At 45.1% G+C, this 22949-nt stretch overlaps 1 protein-coding gene across 6 annotated transcripts in view; it reads left to right on the forward strand.

The window, feature by feature from the left end:
- The window catches only part of LOC138579456 (protein FAM118A-like), a 334356-nt gene that overhangs the window by 118951 nt on the left and 192456 nt on the right, over window positions 1-22949 (forward strand). For all 6 annotated transcript variants that reach the window (XM_069649790.1, XM_069649786.1, XM_069649789.1 and 3 more), the window contains exon 3: window positions 4926-5178. In XM_069649790.1, coding sequence (XP_069505891.1) covers window positions 4926-5178 — 253 coding nt within the window. The remainder of the gene's footprint in view (window positions 1-4925; window positions 5179-22949) is intronic.

Raw genomic sequence — 22949 nt, forward strand, 5'->3', positions numbered from 1 at the left:
TACCACAGTCGCCATTGTATGCTAGCTCCACAGACACAGGTGTTACCTGTAGCCGTCTGAATAGGTTATGGGGCCAGAGCGATTTGCCGCTAGGGGTGCATGGGAGGGAGCGAGATGTTGCTCATCTCTCCTGTGCCAGAGAAACAAAGAGTACCTGGGCACATGATGACAATAGCTGGCACTGGTGTGAGTACCTTGTCTTTTAGTGACAACACCTCCCAATGCTGTGAATTGCCGGGTTGTCGATGGGAGCACCTGGCAGCTGTGTGTGAAGCTTGGATCTTGATGGCAAATCCAGGCAACTGTGTAAGTTCCCTTTGCATAAGATGGTTGAACCTGGCATTGGCGTGAGTGACAGGTCTTTTATCTGGAAGTGCTGCAAAACCCTGGGTGTTTGATTAAAATATCTGGCAATGGTGTGCATTCCCTTGCTATTCACACAATCTGTGAACATTGTACATTCAGCCAGTGAATGGGCTGTAGTGCCGTGTGCCTGGGGTTTTCATGGCAACAATGTTTAATGGTGTGAGCACTTGGGAATATCATGGCATGACCTGGCAAACAATTGGAGTAACTAGAACCACAATGGCAATACCTGTCGGAGTTGTGAGCACCAAACCTTTGGATGGCAATAACTGACATGAATGATGTGAGTACCTTGGCATATCATGCTATGACATGGCAAACTGTGGGAGGACCTATTCATATGTTGGCAATACATGTTTCAGAACCTTGGATGCCAATAGTGTGAGACTTGGGTTTTCTATAGGAAACACCAGCAGTGGCTTGACTGCTTAGGGTTTCATGGCAGTACCGGCAATGGCTTCACTACCTAGGGTTTTAAATAATCTGGATGCCTAACCTTTTTTGGCAGTACCGCCATTAGTGTGTATACCTAGGCTTTTATGGCAATACCAACAATGGTGTGGCTACCTAGGCAATACTGGCAATGGTGTTGATACCTAGGCTTTAAGGGCAATAATGACAATGGTGTGGCTACCTAGGCTTTTATTGCAATATCGGCAATGGTGTGGATACCTACATGTTTTGGCAATACTGGCAATAGTGTTGCTGCCTAGGCTTTTATGGCAATACCAGCAATGGTGTGGTTACCTAGGCTTTTATGGCAATACCATCCATGGTGTGACTACCTAGGCAATACCGGCAATGATGTTGATACCTAGGCTTTAAGGGCAATAATGACATGGTCTGGATACCTAGGCTTTTATGGCAATACCGGAAATGGTGTGGCTACCTAGGCTTTTATTGCAATACTGGCAGTTGTGTGGATACCTACCTTTTTTGACAATACTGGCAATGGTGTTGCTGCCTAGGCTTTTATGGCAATACCAGCAATGGTGTGGTTACCTATGCATTTATGGCAATACCAGTAATGGTGTGGGTACTGTGAAATACCTGAGGGTATCTCACATACCGAACCTCAAGAAACCCTTATTCAGGGGGCCAACAAAGGGCTGATCTGCTCAGATCACAACTCTAGGGGTGAAAGAACGAGAAAGGCTCACCAGAATGGGGGAGCCCGGGGTTGTACTCGGGGGATAACCCAAGGGAGACACGGTATTGTACCGAGGGAAAAGGAGAGGAGGACGAAATCCCTGAGGCTTTTGTAGGATACAACACATCTACCGCGCCTCCTCCCATTAAGGCTCTCCTATCCAGATCAAATGACACCTCCATCCAGACCCAATTCCCCAAGATCTCCAACCCGCTTGCACCCTAAGATTATCCATTCCAGAATCCCTGTTTCCCTACGTCCTGCCCGAAAATTCCCTCGATTCTTGTCGCCTTTCTCCTTCTACTGAACTGCTGTGGTAGATTAGCTGTCTGTTCATGCTGTCTGCCTTACTCGTACTGTGCATTCTTTCTCCACCTTTTTTCCCTGTGGTTTAGCGAAAGGGCCATCAGGTGTGTGTGATTCTGGTTAATTGCCTGACTCTGCCTGACCCTTGTGTCTGGACATGTCAGGTAAACAGCTCTATGAGTCGGTTGTCTTTCGTGGGGCAACAAGGTGTTCGAGTCGGAAAGAGGGGTTTAGAGTGTTAGATTGTTCTACAGGGTAGAATGGGGAGACCGTGTTATATGGAATTACAACCCTCATATTATAGGGGTTTTTCATGATCTCGGAAGGGTGGGTTTTGGAGGGGTTTTGAAATGAGTAGGATGGTTTGTGAGGCAAACGGGAATAGCTAAGATCCTGAAATAAACAGAAGGAATTGTGGGAACGGTAGTGTTTTGCCTGATCTGGTTGGGATTGCAGAAAATAATAATCGGAGAGACGGGAAGGAACCTAGCTATTCCCGTTTGCCGCACAAACCCTCATACTCATTTCAAAACCCCTCCAGAACCCACCTTTCCGAGATCATGAAAAACCCCATCTCGTGATGGTGCTGGTGTTTCCACGTCCGCCTGCAGGCGGGAGTTGTTCAACCCGCCAGGTCAGACCTGGCGGGAAGATCACCTCCCGCCTGCAAGACTCGGGATCGGGCGGTCCGGAATTAACAGTTTACCGCCACTGTTAATTCCGGCCCGCCCGACCTGTAATGAGGCCCAAAGACTGTGAAATTGTTGAGGGAAGACCAGCTGCAGAGGTGATCGGCACCACATGGGTGCTGTCTAGATAAATCCTGGTTTATCCCATATTGATGTAACTACAGATACCAGAAGGCCATAGGAGAGCCGCCAAGGCAGGTCAAAGTGGTCATAAAATCCCTGTACAATCGAAAGCCTTTGACCTAAGAACTGTAGAGAAAGCAAGGGAAGTGAAACCTGCATCATGTGAAAGCAAGTGAAGTGAATCCCGCAGAGATTGAAAGCAAACGTGAACATGAAGTTGGCAAGAGTGAACCTGGCAGAGGGATGCTGATGAAAAGGGGCAAAGTCTAAAGTCCCAAGAAACAGTGTGTTGACAAAGATGAGCCCGGCAGGGGGATGTCCACTGGAACTGTTTATAAAGACATTGAGAATCGTGAAGGAGAAAAGCCATAGTGAACCCGGTGGAGGGAGGCTGAGAATGGGGCACCCAGGGGTGAAACCTTCACCCAAAGTAAAGAACCGAAGGTCCTGATATTGCTAAGGCTCCGACTTTTGGCTCCGACTTTTGCGGATCTGAGTCCAACCGAAAGGGATGCAAGGGTGGAAAGCCATCGCCCTAAAGTGGGGAAGGAAAACCATAGTGAACCCGGCAGAAGGACGTTAGGATTTGAGGAGTCAGTGCCCAGAAGAGGGGGAACCAGGGATCAGGAACACTCATCCTAAGTATCATAAGAATGCAAACTATTTTTTGCTAAAGGAACTTTTATTCTGTTATTGTGAATACATCAGGCTCTCGAAGGCAAGAGACTTTCAGAAGAAACGAGATTTAAACATCGACGGCCCTGATAGCTGAAAGCGGAACTGTTGTTTCGTGCTGGGAATCTCAAGAGTGTACTGTGCTCTAAGATCCTACCCTACCCTGTGCTCAAAATGTGGGGAAGGGAGATCCAGGCTACCGCATCTTGACATATTATTTGTGAACACTTCTTTCTTTTCTTGAAAACCATCCCACACCCTTTTTGTATTAGTTGTAAGGTATGGCAATAGGTTTTTCTTAGTATAGGCCCTTTTTCTAGGACTGCCTTATTTTTCATTTGATGGTCAACGCTTGCTCCCATCTTAGATTTACGTTTAGATTAGGCATTTTTCCAACCTGTATACAGTTTAATAAACACCCTTGAACTGTGATCAGTTGTGTCTGTCTTTACTGTTGACACCATGAGTTTTTTACGCTACCTAGGCTTTTATGATACTATCGGCAATGGTTTAGCTCCTAGGCTTTTATGATAATACCGGCAATGGTTTAGGTACCTAGGCTTTTATGATAATACCGGCAATGGTTTAGCTCCTAGGCTTTTATGATAATACCGGCAATGGTTTAGCTCCTAGGCCTTTATGATAATACCGGCAATGGTTTAGGTACCTAGGCTTTTATGATAATACCGGCAATGGTTTAGCTCCTAGGCTTTTATGATAATACCGGCAATGGTTTAGGTACCTAGGCTTTTATGATAATACCGGCAATGGTTTAGCTCCTAGGCTTGTATGATAATACCGGCAATGGTTTAGCTCCTAGGCCTTTATGATAATACTGGCAATGGTTTAGGTACCTAGGCTTTTATGATAATACCGGCAATGGTTTAGCTCCTAGGCTTTTATGATAATCCCGGCAATGGTTTAGCTCCTAGGCTTTTATGATAACACCAGCAATGGTTTAGGTACCTAGGCTTTTATGATAATACCGGCAATGGTTTAGCTCCTAGGCTTTTATGATAATACCGGCAATGGTTTAGGTACCTAGGCTTTTATGATAACACCGGCAATGGTTTAGCCCCTAGGCTTTTATGATAATACCGGCAATGGTTTAGCTCCTAGGCTTTTATGATAATACCGGCAATGGTTTAGGTACCTAGGCTTTTATGATAATACCAGCAATGGTTTAGCTCCTAGGCTTTCATGATAATACCGGCAATGGTTTAGCTCCTAGGCTTTTATGATAATACCGGCAATGGTTTAGGTACCTAGGCTTTTATGAAAATACCCGCAATGGTTTAGCTCCTAGGCTTTTATGATAATACCGGCAATGGTTTAGGTACCTAGGCTTTTATGATAATACCGGCAATGGTTTAGCTCCTAGGCTTTTATGATAATACCGGCAATGGTTTAGCTCCTAGGCTTTTATGATAATACCGGCAATGGTTTAGCTACCTAGGCTTTTATGATAATACCAGCAATGGTTTAGCTCCTAGGCTTTTATGATAATACCAGCAAGGGTTTAGCTAGGCTTTTATGATAATACTGTCAGTGGCTTGCAAATCTTGCATGTTATGCATTACCTGGAATATTTATACTGGTGTATGTGTTTTTTTCAGACATATTTTGAAAAGCTTAACAACCAAACACCCGAAAGACATCGTTTTAGTGATTGGCACTGGAGTAAGTGCATCCGCAGCTCGTGGAATCGATGCCCTTAATTGTTGGCGATGCTGCCTCGTGGCGATCCTGGAAGCTGCTGGAAAGCTTCAAGTGCTGCATCCGGCTACAGTTTGTGACCTTTATGAAAAAGTGAAGAGAGAGAAGGATCTACTTAACGTTGCAAACGAGATCATCCAAGAAATGTCACCGGTAATCTGTCACACTACATTGTTTTAAATGATGCTGTGTCACTATTTATACATTGACCAAGCAAGCACTGTCAGGCACTGTCAAGCACAGTCAAACACGTGCCTCGATCTCTCTGTGCCCTCTTGTACTATCTAATATGTGAGGCCCGTACCAAAGTCCCATGTATAGGGTTAGCCGATGGGACTCGGGCACCAACACCCACTCCAGAGCAGATGCCAGATTCCTCAGGCCATCTCTAACCTGTAGTGTTCACCAACCTATTATTCCACCTTCCAAAGCCACTAAGTCTAACTTAGACCTATGACGCCCTTGTTATTATGCTCTGTTACAGCGCTTTTATACTGTGTTACGTCAGCACCCTAGTAGGTTTGGAGGGCCTGGTTCCTCCTTGGGCGTGGTTAGGAAAGCGAACAGGGAGAAGATAGGAGGGAGTATAAGAGGGAAATAGGGGGAATGGCACAGCAAGGTGAAAATGCTTCTGTTACCGTGGGTGCATGCCAGTCCTGTTACGAGGCCCATATTACAGTAATGTAGAAAGAAGGGCATGGCCCTACAGTCTTTGCCGCAATGGGTTTTGTTTCCAGGCAGATTTGAAAATAGAAAATGAGTTTGGATGCATGATGAGGAGCTGAAGAGTGTGTCTGGGTAATCCTAAAGGTTTGGTAGTTTGATACCTGGGAATACCTTTAAGGAGGAGGAAGAAAGAAGGTGAGATGACGAGTAAAGGAGGCCGAGAAGCCAGGGACATCTGAAGAGGAAGTGGTTGGAATAAAAGGAGGGAAGTGGAAAGAGCAAGGGAAGAAGAGAGACAGAGAAGAAGCTCGGGAGGGTGAGACACAAATAGCAGCAAGGGAGGAGTAGTTAGGAGAGAAGTGTGTGGGCGATAAGAGAAAGAGAGAAGTAAGCCTGTAAGATGGCTCAGTGCGTTAAACACTTGTTGCTGTGATCTGTGTTTGATCTGCAGGCCGCAAGTTCAAATCCTGTCAAAGCCAACTCAACCTTTCATCCTTCCGAGGTCGAGAAATGAGTATCAATTGTGATTGGGTAATAATAGTAATGTGTGATACGATATGATTTTATAGGTTAACTATAACGCACCAGTACACAAGTCTTTCTAGGCGTGACAAGACAAGGAAGGGTAGACAGAGGGAGGACAAATCAAACGATTTTACTAGGCCTTGTGTCATTCAGATCGTGCAAGTGCGAGGGGGAAGAAAGAGGAAAAGTGCCATGGGGGGATGAGGGTGGGGAGATGACTTCTTAGAGATGTGGGGAGAGAAGGAGAGGGTGGAGTCGAAGATGAATGACGCCAAGGTTCTTTGCCTCACAGGAAGGTGCAGGTGGAGAGCCCAGGGTGGGCGGCCAGAGTGCAAGAGGGAAAGCTGGAGCAGGAGCCCCAATGAGAAGGATCTCAGTCTTACTGGTATTAAGACAGAGATCGTTGGAGGCACACCATTCATGAATCGCGGATAGACAGGAATGAGCGAGAGTTCACAGTGGGTTGAGGGGAGCCTGAAGGAGAGCTGAGTGTCATCCGCTTAACACTGAAAGTTAGAACAGAATGTAGAGATGAGGTGGACCAAAGGGGCCAAGTAATGGTTGAAGAGCCTGGGAGAGAGGTTAGACCCCTGGGGAACACCACATGGAGAGAGAAAGGCGGGAGAGAGAGAAAAGACCCAAGTTGCACCTGGGACGGTCGATCGGGTAGAAAGGAGGTCAACCATGCCAGGGCCTGACCCGTGATTCCCAGGTTGTCACGGAGATGATTGATCAGGATGGAGTGGTTGACCGGATCGAAAGCAGTGGATAGATCAAGGAGAATGAGGACAGAAGGAAGGTTAGAGACATGATTAGAGAGCAAGTTTTCAAGAGTGTGCAGGAGAGAAGTTTCTGTGCTACTGGCTTCTCTAAAACCAGACTGGTGGTCATGGAGACAACCAACAGATTCAGTATGGAGGGTAAGCTGGGAGAGGGCCACCTTTTCCAGGAGTTTGTCCAGGAAAGTAGTGATAGAGATCGGGTGGTAGTTTTGCCAGAGAGGAAGGATCAGCAGAGGGCTTTTCAGGAGGGGTGCACAAGGGAGTGCTTTAGGCGGTATGTAAATATGTCCTATGTAAAGTGCTTTAGTTTAGTATAGTTTATTTCTTATAAAGTGCTACTCGCCCTTAGGCCTCAAAGAGGTATATAAAGCAAACATTCACAAACAAATAAGAATAAACAAACAGCAGAAAAAAACCTAAACAAAGGCAGTCAGCAAATAATCCCAATAATAAATTGGGAAAATCATACGTTCAGGAGGCCTTGGGACAGGTAATAATGGAAAAGTCTATAACCAATTTGAGATGCGAGGAAACTGGTGCAATGTCATTACATATGGACAAAAAAGATGGGAGGTTACTATTGCCCACCCAACCAGAATACAGTCTTGGTCCTTCTCGATGCTTGATCCATTCAGGCCAGACGTGGCTGAGATCCACGTCTGCTCATTGGATGAACCCTCACTCTGTTTAATGCATTTAATCTCCCATGACTGTTTTATTACCTCCAGCACGACATTTGTCTGGCAGGAGTGGTCCATCATATTCATACTCCTCCCGTCCATAATAACTTGGTTATTTCTGAGGATTCAATAATAGTTAGCAATATTATTTTTTTTATATTTATTTGCATATGGTTTATACAAAACCTTTACAAAAGATTGAAAAATTTGGATTTGTTAAAACAAATGTCATACATTTACAAAAAAAGGGAAAAGAATACATTTGATAAATGTGTCTTGAAAACCAAAACTCTAAACACAATTTCACATAGCGCCATGTCAGAATCCATGCGTATCCAATAGCAATTCACTACTTACATGTTAACCTGATCGCAACAGGAAGGTTACCCTCAAACAATTTAAGGTTTATAGTTACATTTGTCCACACAGTTAAACATAGTCGGTCTTATTGGATTACAGTTGGCGTCAGTTCCATGTTGATAACAATCAGAAAACGAGCGAGGGGGGCAATAACTAACAAATTATTTTCTCCCCACATACATCTCATCCAAAGAAAGTTTCTTGAATATTCGGTGTTACCAACATTCTCTGTGCCAAAACATGTTTATTCTACGCATTCAAAGTGGGGACAAGTAATGATGAGATGTTTAGGACTTTCTATTTGATTTTCATTTGAGCAGAAACGACACAATGTTATCGCTCCCTGTCACCAGCGGATTCAAATATTTCATCCTCTCTGGTTCAAAAATGATTGAATTTGAACTGCATGTATAACTCTCATGCGTTGTTGCATGGAAACCGTTGCAGATATACACTACGTTCTGATCTTTTCCGTGCAAAGCGAGCATATTCCCGATGCAAGATGTAATTGCCTAATGCATCGAGTGTGCAAGACCAGTCGAAAGTGTAAAGGTTTTCACACACACTTGATGTGTAATTAATACCTGTTCTTCTGCACCAATCTTAACTAATAGTGTTTGCATTCTTTCACGAAATATAGTTACAGATGAAGGAGGAGAATCCCGTAACATGCCATTCAGGTCTTCATATAAAGAATTTCTGGGGGGATTAATGAATTTGGAGTAGTTGAGTAGTAGTCTTCATAGATATTCAGATGATAATGAGCAGACACCCGCCATCACATCTTTTGTTTTGCTAAGGATTACATAAGGCCATGATTTTGCGAGACCTAAAATCTCTTTCCAGATGCATTCCTGAATGGCGTTTAGATACTCGCTCATGTCTAATACAGGCCATACAATAAAGTCGTTATAACTTTTAAATTGTAAATTTCAATGGCAGGTAATAGAGAAAATGTGAACAGTTTTTTGTACAAAATGTTCATCTGAGAAATGAGTGGAGTTTGCATGTTAACGAGTTCCTCTACATTATAGCAGAAGCGGTATCGCAAAGATTATAGCCAAGGTATGCAGTTGAAAGACTCATTCAATCACGTTGCCTCTCAGCGACCAACTCAATGTTTTTTTTAATTTTTGTCACCCAAAGACGACAAACTGTGATTTCTCCGCGTATAGGTTATTTTTATATGCGTAAACCATAAATATATGGAGTTTGGTTGTCAAATAATATTAAGTTGTCAGCGAAAGCCATCCAATTGATACGTGGTTTACCTAATCTGACGGGAAAAATTCTATTATCTTGCCAAATCTCATCCAGATCACTTAAATAGAGATTGAGCAAGGTTCATGCCAGATTATACCTTGTTTCACACCAATGAACGTGGGGATGGCGTCTGTTAGTGAACCTTCCTGATTGATCCGCACATGATAACTTTTATTTTGATGTAACAATGATATGAGAAATATTAAATTTTCAGAAATGCCATAATGTGTCATTTTTTGCCATAAAATGGTGCGATTGACACAATCAAAAGCTGAGGTCATATCTAGCGATGCTATGTAGACAGGCCCAATTTGGGATTTTTTTACTGTTTCAAGGAGATGAGCCAAGATAGTTGCATTTAAGACAGTGCCCATTCTTTTCCGAAAGCGATCTGAAATTGGGACAATATTGCATCTTTTTGAATGATGTATTCAAGATCTTTAAGAATGAGGATGGAAAAGACTTTAGATGAAGCGTCCGTTATAGCAATTGGTCTAAAATTAGCGGGATTGAGAGGGTCACCTTTTTTTATGTATTGGAATTATGAGAGATTGCAACCATGATTCAGGAACATGATTAGTTTTAAAAATGAAGTCATATTTAATTTACAAGATGGAAGCCCATAAAACGGGATCAGATTTTAAAACACACAGCAGAATTCCATCAGGAAAAATTCAAATTTGATATGGCCCAGTCAATGTCTTTATTGTCCCTTAAACATGGTCCCAAAGTTACATTTCCAAATTTGAGAGCAGTTATAAGTGCTTGGGATTTGGGTATTTGCTATGTTAGTGTGTAATGATGAACCCAAACCTCAGTAGTGATAGAGGTTTCCGTGGACGCTAGCTTTACGCCTACCTCATCCCTCATGGAAACCCAAAAGGATTGTTTATCATGTTCACATATGTATTTAATCATTTTCTGATTGTCTTCAGTATGCATTTGAATTTTCAATGATTTAATTTTGCTCTTATGAGTCCGAGTGACTTGCTTTTTAATCTGAGTATATTGTTTATCTGAGCGTTTACGGGCGGAGAGTTCCCTTCGTTATTTGTTTTTCGCTCTTTTATATTCTGCAACCTCTGAGTTATACGAATGTTTATTGCGAGTAGAATAGACCTTCGTAGACTCAGCTAGTGTTTTAAGAATTCGCCTGACAATTTCGTTAATAGAATTTTCAGAGTGCAGGATACCCATCTCACAAGAATAAACGCCATCATTTATTTGCAGTTGTCGCCTTAGAAAGATAAGAAATTGATTACATAACTTATTATTCCATCTGAGAGACAGCAAAGAGTGCTCCGGCTCTAGATGAGAGTGGCCTTCGTTTCGTAGATCAAAGATCTATAATTGAGATTGAATTGGATGATCATGTGATCGCCTAAACACGGATTAGATATTGTTGCCTTTCACAACTGGTTATTATAGGTGAAAAGACATAGAAGTAGTTGATATGCGATTTATAGCTACCTCTTTGCCAGGTAAAAATTATACTTTCTTTGTTAAAGTCCACTAAGGAAATATCCCATTCCGATAGGAATGAATCCCACATATGACCTTTAGTATCAGAAGAAGAGTAGAGCCCTGAAGTTATTAATAATTGGCTAGTCTGGGCAATCGTCGGCAATAATACCCGTGTAATTGGGGTTAAAGTGAATGGCGTTTTCAAGCATTTTTGTACGTTTTCTGAAAATTACAAATATGTCGTTCTTCATGGGGTTCCAGTATAGACCAATGATAAGAAGAGCTACATTTCCATCGTCTTCCAAGTTGAGTTCAACAACCATCAAATCCTCATATGGGGAGATTAACTTTACTTTAGCTTTGAGCATATTATCTATAACTATAGCTAACCCCCCAGTAGGTCTTCTAGAAAGTCCTCTCTTAGCTTGGGAGATGTAAGTAGCATATCCTTTTAGGATGAAATGTTTGAGCATCATTGTTTCTTGTCGCATGATTCCCAGAGGTTTTCTAGCCACGTCCAAGTTATTAAACCATCAGTACATATTCTTGAAACCACAAAATAAACGTCATTGCTTCAGTGCTACGTTTGAGATTTCGCTTGTTTTATAAATAAAACTGATTTCATCAATGGTTCAACCCACGACCAGTCGTGAACAGAATTGGCCACGGTTGATAATTGATTAAGCAGGGCTTCGTTTGGCGATGTTAGAGTAGAATTGTGCGGTTGGTTTGTGTTTACATTCACAATTTCATTATTGTGAATTTCAATGAAAGCATGAACTTCATCCTTAGGGTTCAAAAAATGGAGTCGAAAGCCCAGTAACAGGAGATCTGTACGTTGTTCCCAGATGAGTTTAGTAATTAAGAGTGAGTGAAGTTGGCAAATCATGCAATTATTATTATTCAGAGAAAGAGTCACCCAATTAATATCGTCAAAGTTCAATAACCTCAACGATGGAATTTGTTTAAATGTTTCCAGAATATAGAATCGATTAACTTCCATTAACTTTTTTTTTAACTTGTTTATTTTAAACCAGCACACAGATGATTATAACATCAGCAGACATTATGCAAAACAACACCTCCAGTTCAATTTATGAGCAGACCCCAGGCTTCTCCCCCCTCACCCTTCCTGATCAGTTTTCGTCGGGATCCAGCTGGGAGTGGGCCGGTGCCAGCCGGTCGCAATCTGACTGAAGGGCCCTTGTGATCAGCCGGGGTTTATGGGTCAGCGCCGGGAAGTTTTGGTGAAAGTCAAGGATTGGTGTCCAAATGTTCGAATAGCGGTGAAGGAGGCCAGCTTTGGCTGCAGTAATTTTCTCCGCTATCAAAATGTCCCAAAGTTTTAGTCACCAAAGAGTCATCAAGGGTCCTTCAGCGGACTTCCAAGTGCGCGCTACCGTGAACTTCGTGGCCAGTAAGAGTTGTTTTAAGAGGGCGGCCATTCTGCCAGATCTCCGGTAGGTGCCCGGAATTGGGTCTCCCAGGAGGACGAATTCAGGCTACAAAGGGATCGCCACCTGGGTGATGTCTTTTATTGTGGCAATACATTGGGTTCAGAACTCCTTCACCACTGGGCATGTCCACCACATGTGAAAATAGGACCCTGGGAGTTCACATCAGTGCCAGCATAGGAGGTCCAAGGCCCGGTGAAAGTGGTGTAAGCAGAGAGGGGGTAATACCATTGCAGGAGCAACTTGTAAGCGCACTCCCGGTCAGTAACCCAAAAGGAGGAGGAGTGTGTTCTCGACCAGATGTCTATCCAGGTCTGGTCCTCTATGGGGTGGCCCAGGTCCGCCTCCCAAAGTTACTTATAGAGAGTGTCTTCTTGCAGTAGCTTGTAGAGGGTAGAGATTTTCCCTCGTGATGGTAGGTCTTTTACTGTGAGTTCAAAGAAGCTGACGGCGCGAAGCGCTGCTGATCGGGTCAATGCGTGGGAGCACCAGTGTCGGAGTTGCGAATAGGCAAATCTATCTGCTTCTTCCAGTTGAAAAGCTGCCTTGCATTGCTCGAAAGAGCATGGCTGGCCCCCCTCAAAGAGTTGGCCCAGGGATTCCAGGCCTCCCGCAACCCAGTTCCTAAAATTCGAAGGGCAGGATCCTGGTGAGAAGGCCAGGTTATGGAAGAGTGGGGAGGAGGGGCCCAGACCCCTTGGGAACACCCTTGTGTTTTAGAGCCCAGTCCCATGGTTTCAGAGTGTGTTTAGTAGAAGATAGGATTCCCGGGCAGGTGCAGCGTAGGGGGAGAGGGAAGTATGGAAGGAAATGCAGGGGGAGGGGCAAACGAGATTACTCCACCTCTACCCATATTTGGCACCTCGAGGCAATGACCCAAGCCTGAATGCGGGCCAGCTGTGCTGCTATCTGGTACTTGCAGAGGTTGGGGACCCCCAATCCACCCAACCTGGAACTGCCCATCATGCTCTTCAGGGGGATTCACAATTTTTTACCCCTCCAAATAAACCAGAGCATCTTCCTCTGCAGGTGCCGCAGAGGGAGCAAAGGGATTGTGGTGGGCAGGGAGGAGCAAGCATAGAGGAACCGTGGGAGGAGTCTCTCTCCAGCTCTTTGAAAAGTGGGGGGAACTTCGCCTGATAGACATCCCCTGGGCGGGTGGGAATCTGAACCCTAAGACAAGAAATGGCCTACTCCCTCCATTGCATCGGGCATATTGCTTCTAGGGTTTCCTGCTCCCCCGGCATCAACCCAACCCCTAGGACCACTGATTTCCCTCCCAAACCCCAGGATCTCATCCAGGGCTGGCTTCAGTGAGGCAGAAATGTCTGTGATGGATAATAGCACGTCATCGGCATAAAGTGCGATCTTGCGCTGGGAAGAGCCCACTTGAAGACCTTTAATCTCTGGGTTCAGGCGGATTTGTCTTTCCATTTACTTTAATATCACTTTCCCACCCAAGAATGCTAGTAGAAACAGGTTGAGAAGATCCATGGTCTGACTCGGTGGTGGGATCTGCTACGTGGATGTTAGTAGTTTCACCTTCAGATGCAACTTTTTTCCATAATGTTACAAACTGTTTATCTGGGAAACCGGCTCTACAGCGATTTTGGATATCTTTTTAGTGGATTTGGCCATTGCCATAGATGCCAGATCAGCACGTAAAGTTTTTTTTCCCATAATAGGGAAGAAATTAGACAGCGTGGTCTGTGTAATAACTGTTCCATCAGTAAAAAGCTGCACCGGCACAGACACTGATTCCACCGACTGATTGTCCGATAGTTCCTGTGCATTAACCACTACTGCATTGAGTGAAGGTTTGGGGGAATCATTTTCTTTTGTCCGATTGGTAATAAGATTGGTATTGGTGTCTTCAGTAAGTCATATCAGCAGATGTGTGCGTGTGTTTTGTCTTTTGCTCGTGTTTCTGTTGAAGATCTATAATCTCATCACCTTTGGACAAATTGCATAGATTTTTGATGGTGGAGTTATGGCCTGATATTTTAATCGGTTGCATATTTTTAGATTTGTTTGATAATGGATCAGTTTGCTTAGTCCTGTTAGCTCTTCTTTTCTGAGCTCTAAGTTCGTTGTGCTTTATTCCTCGAGAGAAGAAAGCGTCAGGTGCGGCAGAACTTTGTGTAATAGATGAAGATGGAGATTTGTTCATCACTTTCTGTTCGATGGTTCTATCCATTTGTTCTATGAAATCGGTCAGAGGTGAAGCACTATTAGGGGCATCGAGATCATATCTTGCGACCTCATCACCCGTTGCTGATAGTCATTATTGGCTAGCACCTGCAGTGCTTTTATATTTAGCGCAGTACTGTAATCTTGGCCAAAATGGTGTTTACAGTTTCCCACAAATCTTTGCCGTTGAGTTGTAAGGTGTCATCAGAGAAATTATTAGAACCCTGAATGACATTCTCTCTCAACAGTGTAGCATTAACTTGAGAAAGTTTGGAGGAAGTTGTTTGTGAGGATTGAGTAGAGGTATAGGTCACATCAGTTTGGCAATTTTAGACATGTGCCAAGCATGTTTTATGTTGGAGTCAGTTTCCATGTGTAGTATTTATTCGGGATTCTTGCGCGCAGATAAATCCCTCCAGTTTGTACATTTTAGCAAGTATATCTGACAGGGTAGTGTTGACCTCCTGAATCTCATAATGAGTTACGTCATGTTCCTCATCCAGCAAGTTTAGAATTCTTGTTAGAACCGGGAATGAGTACCTGTCAGGAGTATTCCAGTCTTGTGATAAGTTGATATTAGACGAGGATATGTTTGTAGGGGATTCCCTCCGAAGTTTATTAATGAGCGGGCCATTTTTACAGGAACAAATCTCTTGTTGTGCATCTGTGAATCGTTTGATGGGAGAACTTCACTCTGAATGGTCAAAAGAATAGTTAGTTGACCTGGCAGCAAGCTGAGAATCGTCCTTAATGTCCTGGTGTTTGCATTGGTAAAAAGGCATATTTCATCTATTGACCCAGGTAGTTGAGCTCTTGGTACATGAGGGCCTAGTGATAGTCTTACCCTCTTACTCAAGTCTGCCATAACTACTGGGGACAGCATAGAAACATTGGACACAATATAATTTCCCACGCAGTTGAGAGCATACATCAGTAAGTGCACAGAAGCCCTTGCTAGCCATTTTTATTCTCTAATGGATCTAAAGCATTTACTTAATGTAATGAACAGGAGAAGGGATTCGGGTTGCATAGGGAAAAGACGATGAATCTGCGCTTGAACATCTACCCGTGTGGGTTCTGAGGAGGTCAAGTCAGTGATCGTTGTAGTAACACTATCATCACTGGTGATATGTTTCTTAGGTAGTTGCCTCGTTGGAGTGCTTTTATGATTCAAGCATACTCTGTTAGAACTTTTCAGTGAGTCTAAGGATGTATTCATGTTTGCACTTGTCGATGGTGTTTTACCAGTGAGAGGTTTGCCACTTCTAAGGCCAATAATCATCTGTACAAATAGGACACAAACAACTTTTAAAGAATAAAAACTATTTTAAATGAATAGTGAAATTAAGATTGGTTGTGCAGACTGTGAAGTCATGTAGCGTCTCTGCTGGATAGTGCACTGATGATTCACAAGACATCCACCCAAACTCATCCGGAAGACTTTTTAAAACATTTTTTTAAAAGAATTACCTTCTAGGTTTTTTAATCACATCCACCTAGAGTAACGTGACTTTATAGACTCCAAATACCAAAGCCTTTAGTGAGAAGAAGTACCTCATACCAAAGGATAACACATTTGTGAATTTCACAACAGACTTAAGTTAGGCAATGGTGAATCATCAATTAATGTACAGGTTGTTCTCCCTTTTACCAGCGTTCGATCACACGTTTAGAAGCACAATAAGGAAGAACAAAATCAGACCATCTCACCACCAATAATTTTGTGAGCTAATGATTTGATAAAAGCTCAGCTAGGGTGTCTCCTCTCTCATGTACTAGCCTATTGTAGCAACCGGATAGCAAGATTAATAATTGGAATGCTTCCAGAGAGGGAGTAAGATCTGTCAATCACTGAATGTCCAGAGATGATTAGATTTGACTTCAAAGAGTAGAGTTACACACCACACAGGAGAAGCACTCCCAAGGTAGATATGTTGCAGTAGCAGAAAAATCGCAAGCGAAGATAAAACTTTCCCAGTAAAACCAGCAAACGGAGCAAGGGAATAAGATAGAGAGCATACAGCTTATAAACTTGCGGGCTATGGCAGGCTATGAATGTGACTTAATTGGTTCACACTCCTGCACACACTCCCATCCGAGGATAAACACGTAAGCAAATTGCAAGAATCTGAAAAGAAGTAACCAGCAACAATCCTGCTTAAATTACCCGGGTTGCGACATGCTATTGACACTTCTGTTATCCACACTCCTGTGCGCACTCCTGTATTAAAGAAGAAATAAGAAAAAATAAGCACTGTGTGTCGCACAAACCTCAGCAATGAAAGTAAGAGCCTGAGGAGCGTGAGTGTGCCGTAAAATGACAAAGAAGAGTTGTTGGATACTTGGATACTTGATGGTCAGCACCCCGCTTAAAGGCACAGTAGCAGTGTCCGCTGACACTCACCAAACGCACTGAGATCTCTGGATCTTATGACCCTAAGGCTCGCTTCACAAATCTCTTCCGATCAAGCCTCAAGCTTCGGATTGCCAGCCTCCACCAGGTTCCATGGGAGCTTTCCCAAGAGCAACGTGTAGCACTAGGCAGGCAGGCATCCAGCCAGCAGACCTTCTTCCGTCCTCCTTTGTCCTAGAGGAAAGGACCTTGATCTCAGAGCGTCAAGCCGCGTTGCGCACTGCGTCTCACAATTGCACAGCCCACAGCCACTTCCGACACAGTCCCAACATAGTTTGCAATATCTGGTCTCTCTTTTCTCTCCTGTATCCTATCTGATCCTGATATCTACTTTCCCCGGATGAAATTGCCAGATTATCCATCACATTTATCCAGTATCAAAAGGCTGTAATGTTTTACATGAGTTAAGCTCTTCAATTAGTTTGTCTCTAATAGGCAACCATTGCGTCAGACTACTCGGGTCAAATTGCCCAGATTGTTCCGATTTAGTCTCTGATAACTCTGAGCATATCCACTCAGGAAATTCCACAGACACATTTCCCAATATGGCAGACTTATTGGACAGCTCTTTAACAGTCCTCAGAGAAGACCCAGGCGTATCAAACACTTGGGCACATCCTTCATGGAGGGTTTTCCCAGAGAGGTTCATCCTCTGTTCTATGTCAGTAGTCATCCCTAAACGGGGCGGACCGGCATCAGGATCCTGCAAACAGCCAGTGTCAACCTTATTGGTAGACGTGAATGATCCCTCTTACCGCAGTCTCTGCGTCCTACGTGGACTCAGTGCCAAAGCCTCAGCCAAGTGAGAATTCCTGGTCAGGGTCGGGGGGTCTTATGAGCAGACACTGAGGGGGTGGATGCTGAGGGGGCGTGCGGGGAATTATATACACACTTTACAAACATTGGCTCCAGTGATGGTGGTATTAGAAAAACCAAGTACAGCTGGCTGCTGGTAAAATGCATATTTTGGCAGCTTTTTTAATGTTGGTTCTTGTGGTAGGCATTTCAGAAAAGTACACAGAGTAGGTTACCACTTAATTACTAAAGATATCAGGAGAAAACAGCCTTCTAAAGCACCAGACAAACGTCAATGCGTGCTACACTACTAGGCCCAGAATACTGAAACAGCGAGTGCCGCGATAGGGCATGCCTGCACGCTGATTGAGCCGGTGCACAAACTAGGTTCCTGCGCCCCGACTATCCGGAGCGTCAAAGGGAAAGCTAAGACGGTATGCTTACCGCCACGGGTAGTCAAGGATGCCCCAATGATCTCCCCAGTGAGCTCCCCTACCCTGGAGAAGGAGCTACGTCTCTCCACCTCGGGACGCAGCAGCGGGACACACCAGCTGCCAGCGAACAAGCTGCACCAGGAATGCTCATGCAAGCGTGGAGTCAGGCAGAAGCGCGCTCGTCACCAGCTGCCTCCGTCAGCCTCCAACATTCTAGGCACCGCGCACCATATACAAAATAAATGATTAAAAACAAATGATAAAGTTGAGAAGGGTGAGGAGCTAAGTAGGCTAGCATGAATTACGTGGTGCAGAAACAACACGGAAGGAGACGGAAAGACAGAAAGTGGAAAGCGGAAGGTATGGAGCTGAGATCAGGGACCCAGGGCCAACTTGTAAGGTCTCTTTAAGAGACTGTGTCATGCATACGCCAGCGCATCAACCCAATGCAAGGGGCGCCACGCAAGGAACATCAGTAGTGCATGAGCAGAGCACAAGACAGTTGTGGCTCTGCCCATGTCTCTGTATGGGAGCTCAGTGTTCCATAACATTGGCAATGTGGCTCCTCTGGGGAGTGCTTGTGCACCTTGTGGAAATGAATACAAGGGAGGCATTTTCTTTTCCCTCTCTTCTCTGCATTCATTTTTAGTTGTGGAGTGGTGTCTGTGGATCCATGATCCTTGCAGGCTTCCTGTTGTCTGCTGCCCTGAGTTGTGTCTCCTGTTGGAGTGAGTGTGTGCCCAGATGGTGTGACCATCGTCAGGGTCAAGTGCTGCCATGGTGGACAACGCTGATGCAGCCCCTGAAGCAGTACAACCACCTTGACAGCAGGGCTCACTAGCCCCTCTTGTGGAGTTGGATGTTTCTGGTGCCCCTTCTAGCCTGTGCCCACGATGGAACATGTGGCTGGAGAGGCTGGTCATGTGCTTTGAATCCACGGGGGTACTTGTTGACCATGCCATGAGGTCCACGCTACTGTACTCAGCCGGACCGGCAGTACATACAATTTTCAAGATGTTACGACCTACGGATGACTCCTTTTTGGCGGGCCAGGTGGCATTGAGGTACTATATCACCCCAATGGTGAATATCGATTATGAACGGTTTGTGATGAGTTCAGCCAAACAGAAGCAGGAAGAACCGCTTGATGCGTTTCATGGCAGACTGCAGCATCTGGCGCTATCGTGTGCATGGGCCAATGAAGAGGAGGTGGTTCGTCAACAGGTGATACTGAGGCACATTTTGAGAGACCCGGGCATCACGTTGATTCTCAAATTGGGCTGATCCCATGAATTGGTGGATGTGCGTGTTTCAAAGATGAACGTTGCTGTGAAGACCGTCAAACTTGTGGATTTGTTTGCCATGAGCAGGCGACAAGTGTCCAGACCTGTGAAGAAAAGTGTGTGGCCACGATGCGAAAAACATGCCGAGGTGACATCCCAATGCCTGCAGTGTGGGTATGATCTGCCACTCTCCACTTGCTGTCTGGTGAAAGGACATACATGCAGTGATGTGGCGTGGCTAACCATTTTGCAAGGGTGTGCTGAAGCTCCAGTACCAGCTATGCCACCCGAGGTCCAGCCACACCTCGACCATCGACTGCAAGGCAACCTCAAAAGGTGGTGCAGGTTGAGCCCGCTGCAGAAGAGAAAGAGATATTTCGTTGAGGAGGATGATGGAGAAGGTGTTTTTTCATCTCAAGTGTGCGCAAAATTAGCAAGAAAAGAAACCACCAGACCCGGTGATGGAACGCAAATCCCTGTCTCCTCATTGATACTGGGGCCTCAGTAAATATCAGGGTCCATGCTCATCATGCCACGCTGGAGGGTCCACTGTGTTTGGGTAATACCCAGGGGCACATTTTTACTTTTGGTGGAAAAGACACCCTACCAAAAGATGGAATGTTCTTCACCAATGTGTCTCATGAGGGGAAGAGAATAAAGGCGAGATTCTTTATCACCAAAGTCCGTCAGGACAGACTGTTGGCTTGTGCAGCTGCTGAAACCCTACAGATCATGAGTATTGCATTTGGGGTGTATGTGGAGGACGTACAGTTGCTGATGGAGAAGTTTGTGGATATTTTCTCTGGCATCAGAAAACTGAAAGGAGAGCCAATTTGCCTGCACATAGATGAGACTGTACAGCTGATCTCCTTAAAACATCAGCGCATTCCCTTCCATCTGAGGGAACAGGTGGAACGAGAGTTGAATAACCTTGTTCAACTTGACATAATGGAGCCTGTAGATGGTCCCATCTCATGGGTCTCCCCTATTGTGGTGGCCTGGAAACCGAAGCAACCTGACTCAGTCCGCATCTGTGTCGACACGTGTAAAGACTGGAGGGCGGTCTGTACTTCTGCTCTCTATATGGTAGAGGAGAGGCACAGAGGACCCCAGCCAAGATTCTCTTTAAGGTAGCAATGGACGAGCAGTCAGGGCCTAGCTTCTCAGGAGGTAATGCAGGCTGGTTCTTAAGTACAGTGTAGTCCCCGAACCCCCACAAAGGAATGTCCACACACTGTATTAGTTAAAACACAGTCTTTATCTAATTAAAGATCAAGGTTATGTACACTATCACAATAGCTCAGTTAATCTACAATGGCAAATATATAAGTGGTACCACAATTATTATCAGATTTCATTAAAGTGCATCAACTGTGCTTTGGTTAAATGTCACACAAATCACTTACAAAGGTAACCAACAATAGGCATAGGAGGGAAAGCAGTTGGTTAGAACAATTGGCAGAATACTGCCTCTACCGTTAGGCACAGTTCTGTGTGGAGATCCCCCCACCTGGGCAACCTGTAAAGTAAAGATATATCACAAGCCCAGTCCATATATTGTTCAATTAGTCTTATTCCCTTCTATAATGTTTCTACCACTCCAATATACCTGGAATAGCAGAGTTCCTCGAGGAGGCATCGAAGGATCCTTCTTGAGTGACTCCCTTTAAAGCAGGAGCCACGGATCGTCGATGGGCCTCGAAGAAAGTGAACTCGGCATTGAGAATCCTCGTTAGAAGTTCGATGGCGTCGAGGCAGCAGCTTCGGTCCTGGCGATGCTTGTCGATGACGAGTTGAAGACATCCTGCAAGGAAGAGGCATGCGGGGCACCTCGATGTCGAGAGTTCAGGACCGCAAAGAGTTTGTGAAGAATTGTGGCCCAGCAAGGGCGTTGAGTCGTCCGGCGTCTCTACGGTCTTCGGGTGGCGGGAAACCCACTGGCGGATGCTCCTTGGCGCGTCGACGGCCTGGCCTTCTCCGGCAGGATAAGGCGGGCAGAGGTGTGGACGAGCGCATCCGTGAATCAAAAGTCTTAGGCAAAGGAGCGTTGCGGCTCCAGTCGTCGATGGCACGGCGTCAAACGGTCCCCTCTTCTGGGCAACACAGCTTCGACGGGCCTCCAGCGGTTATGCAAACCTGCAAACCCTGGTCGACGACGGTGGATGGAATGTCCGGTGCTTATCTTTCTTCTCCTCAGCGGTCCCCGTCTCCGGTCGGCAGCCTTTCGACGGTCTGACTTCCAGGGAGCTTCAGCGAAGGTTAGCAGTGCTCGATGGTCCCTTGGAGCATGGGAAGAGGGCATCTAACCAGGTCCTCTCTTGGATCAGTCTCGACGGCTTTCAGCACTCGGATTTCGGCAAAGGGAGACAGCAGTCAACCTTCTTTTTCAGGCTCGGCTTCGAGATTCAGCTTCAGTTTCAATGTTAGTTTCAACTCCAGCTTCTGAATGATTTCTAGCAGTGAGAGGCCCCCAGATATACTAGTGGATCTCCCATTCATTCTGCTGGGTCACACGCAGGCAACCAATCACTCAGAAGGACATTCAGCAGTCAGTGAGCCAATCAGGCATACAGTGCATTCAGGCCATACTCCTCCCTCTCAGACACCCACAACAAGGAGTGTGTATTGGGACAAGTACCCAGCCATTCAACACTACACATTGCATTCATACCAGTTTCGGGCAGGGCTGTCTCAGTCATTGTATTGCATATAACACTAGACCACGCTGAAAGAAACGTTCAGTGCGTGATGGAACATTTCAATGGAGTCGACGCTTCCAATAGTTCCAGAGCTTCCAGCCCCCTGGAATCATGACACAAGGATGGAGAGGATGTCCTTTTAGTTTTTATTCCTCTGTCTCTAGAGAAAGAGGTGAATTCTCACAACGGGGCCAAAGAGGAGCCCCTCGTCAAGGTAGAGGAGGAAGAACTCCCTGTTGAACACCCGTAGAGTTACCCTCAGCTGCAGGTGGTATAGCAAAGTGACTCCCTCACCCACAAGTCTGTTGTAGGAGGGAGACTGTCATATCATCTCCGGAGTTGGTGAAGCATAACTTCGGACGCATGGGTGCTACAAACCATAGCAGATGGTCATTGGAGTAACTTTGCTGAAAATGTTGGAGGGGACATGACATCTGAAGAAACGGTGCCCCAGCCAAATGAATGGGAACAAAAAGGTGTGCCATGAAAGTTAGGGGGGCCAAACACCCCTGTGCCCCCCTAAAATTACACCCATGCAGATGGTTACTGTCTTCCATTTCTATAGAGACCTCCTGATTGCCCCCCAAAATCCAGATAAACCTTGATTCCAGATCTGCTCCCCCAAAGCGATATTCTCATCCTGTTGGAGAAAGGTGCTATAGAATTAGTACCTGCAGTGGAGAGAAACCAGGGCTGATACTGTTCCTACTTCCTGATACCCAAGAAGGGCGGAGGTGTGCCATCCATCTTGGATTTGAGATGCTTGAACAAATTCCTCAGGCTGGACTAGTACAAGATGGTAACTCTTTCACAGATCCTTCAGGCCCTTTGAAAGGATTGGTTGGTGTCATTGGACCTTCAGGATGCTTTTCATGTGCCAATACATCAGAAGCGCAGAAAGTACCTGAGGTTCACA

This window comes from Ambystoma mexicanum, chromosome 3p, assembly GCF_040938575.1.
Source record: "Ambystoma mexicanum isolate Mex_15411 chromosome 3p, UKY_AmexF1_1, whole genome shotgun sequence".
Lineage (NCBI taxonomy): Eukaryota > Metazoa > Chordata > Amphibia > Caudata > Ambystomatidae > Ambystoma > Ambystoma mexicanum.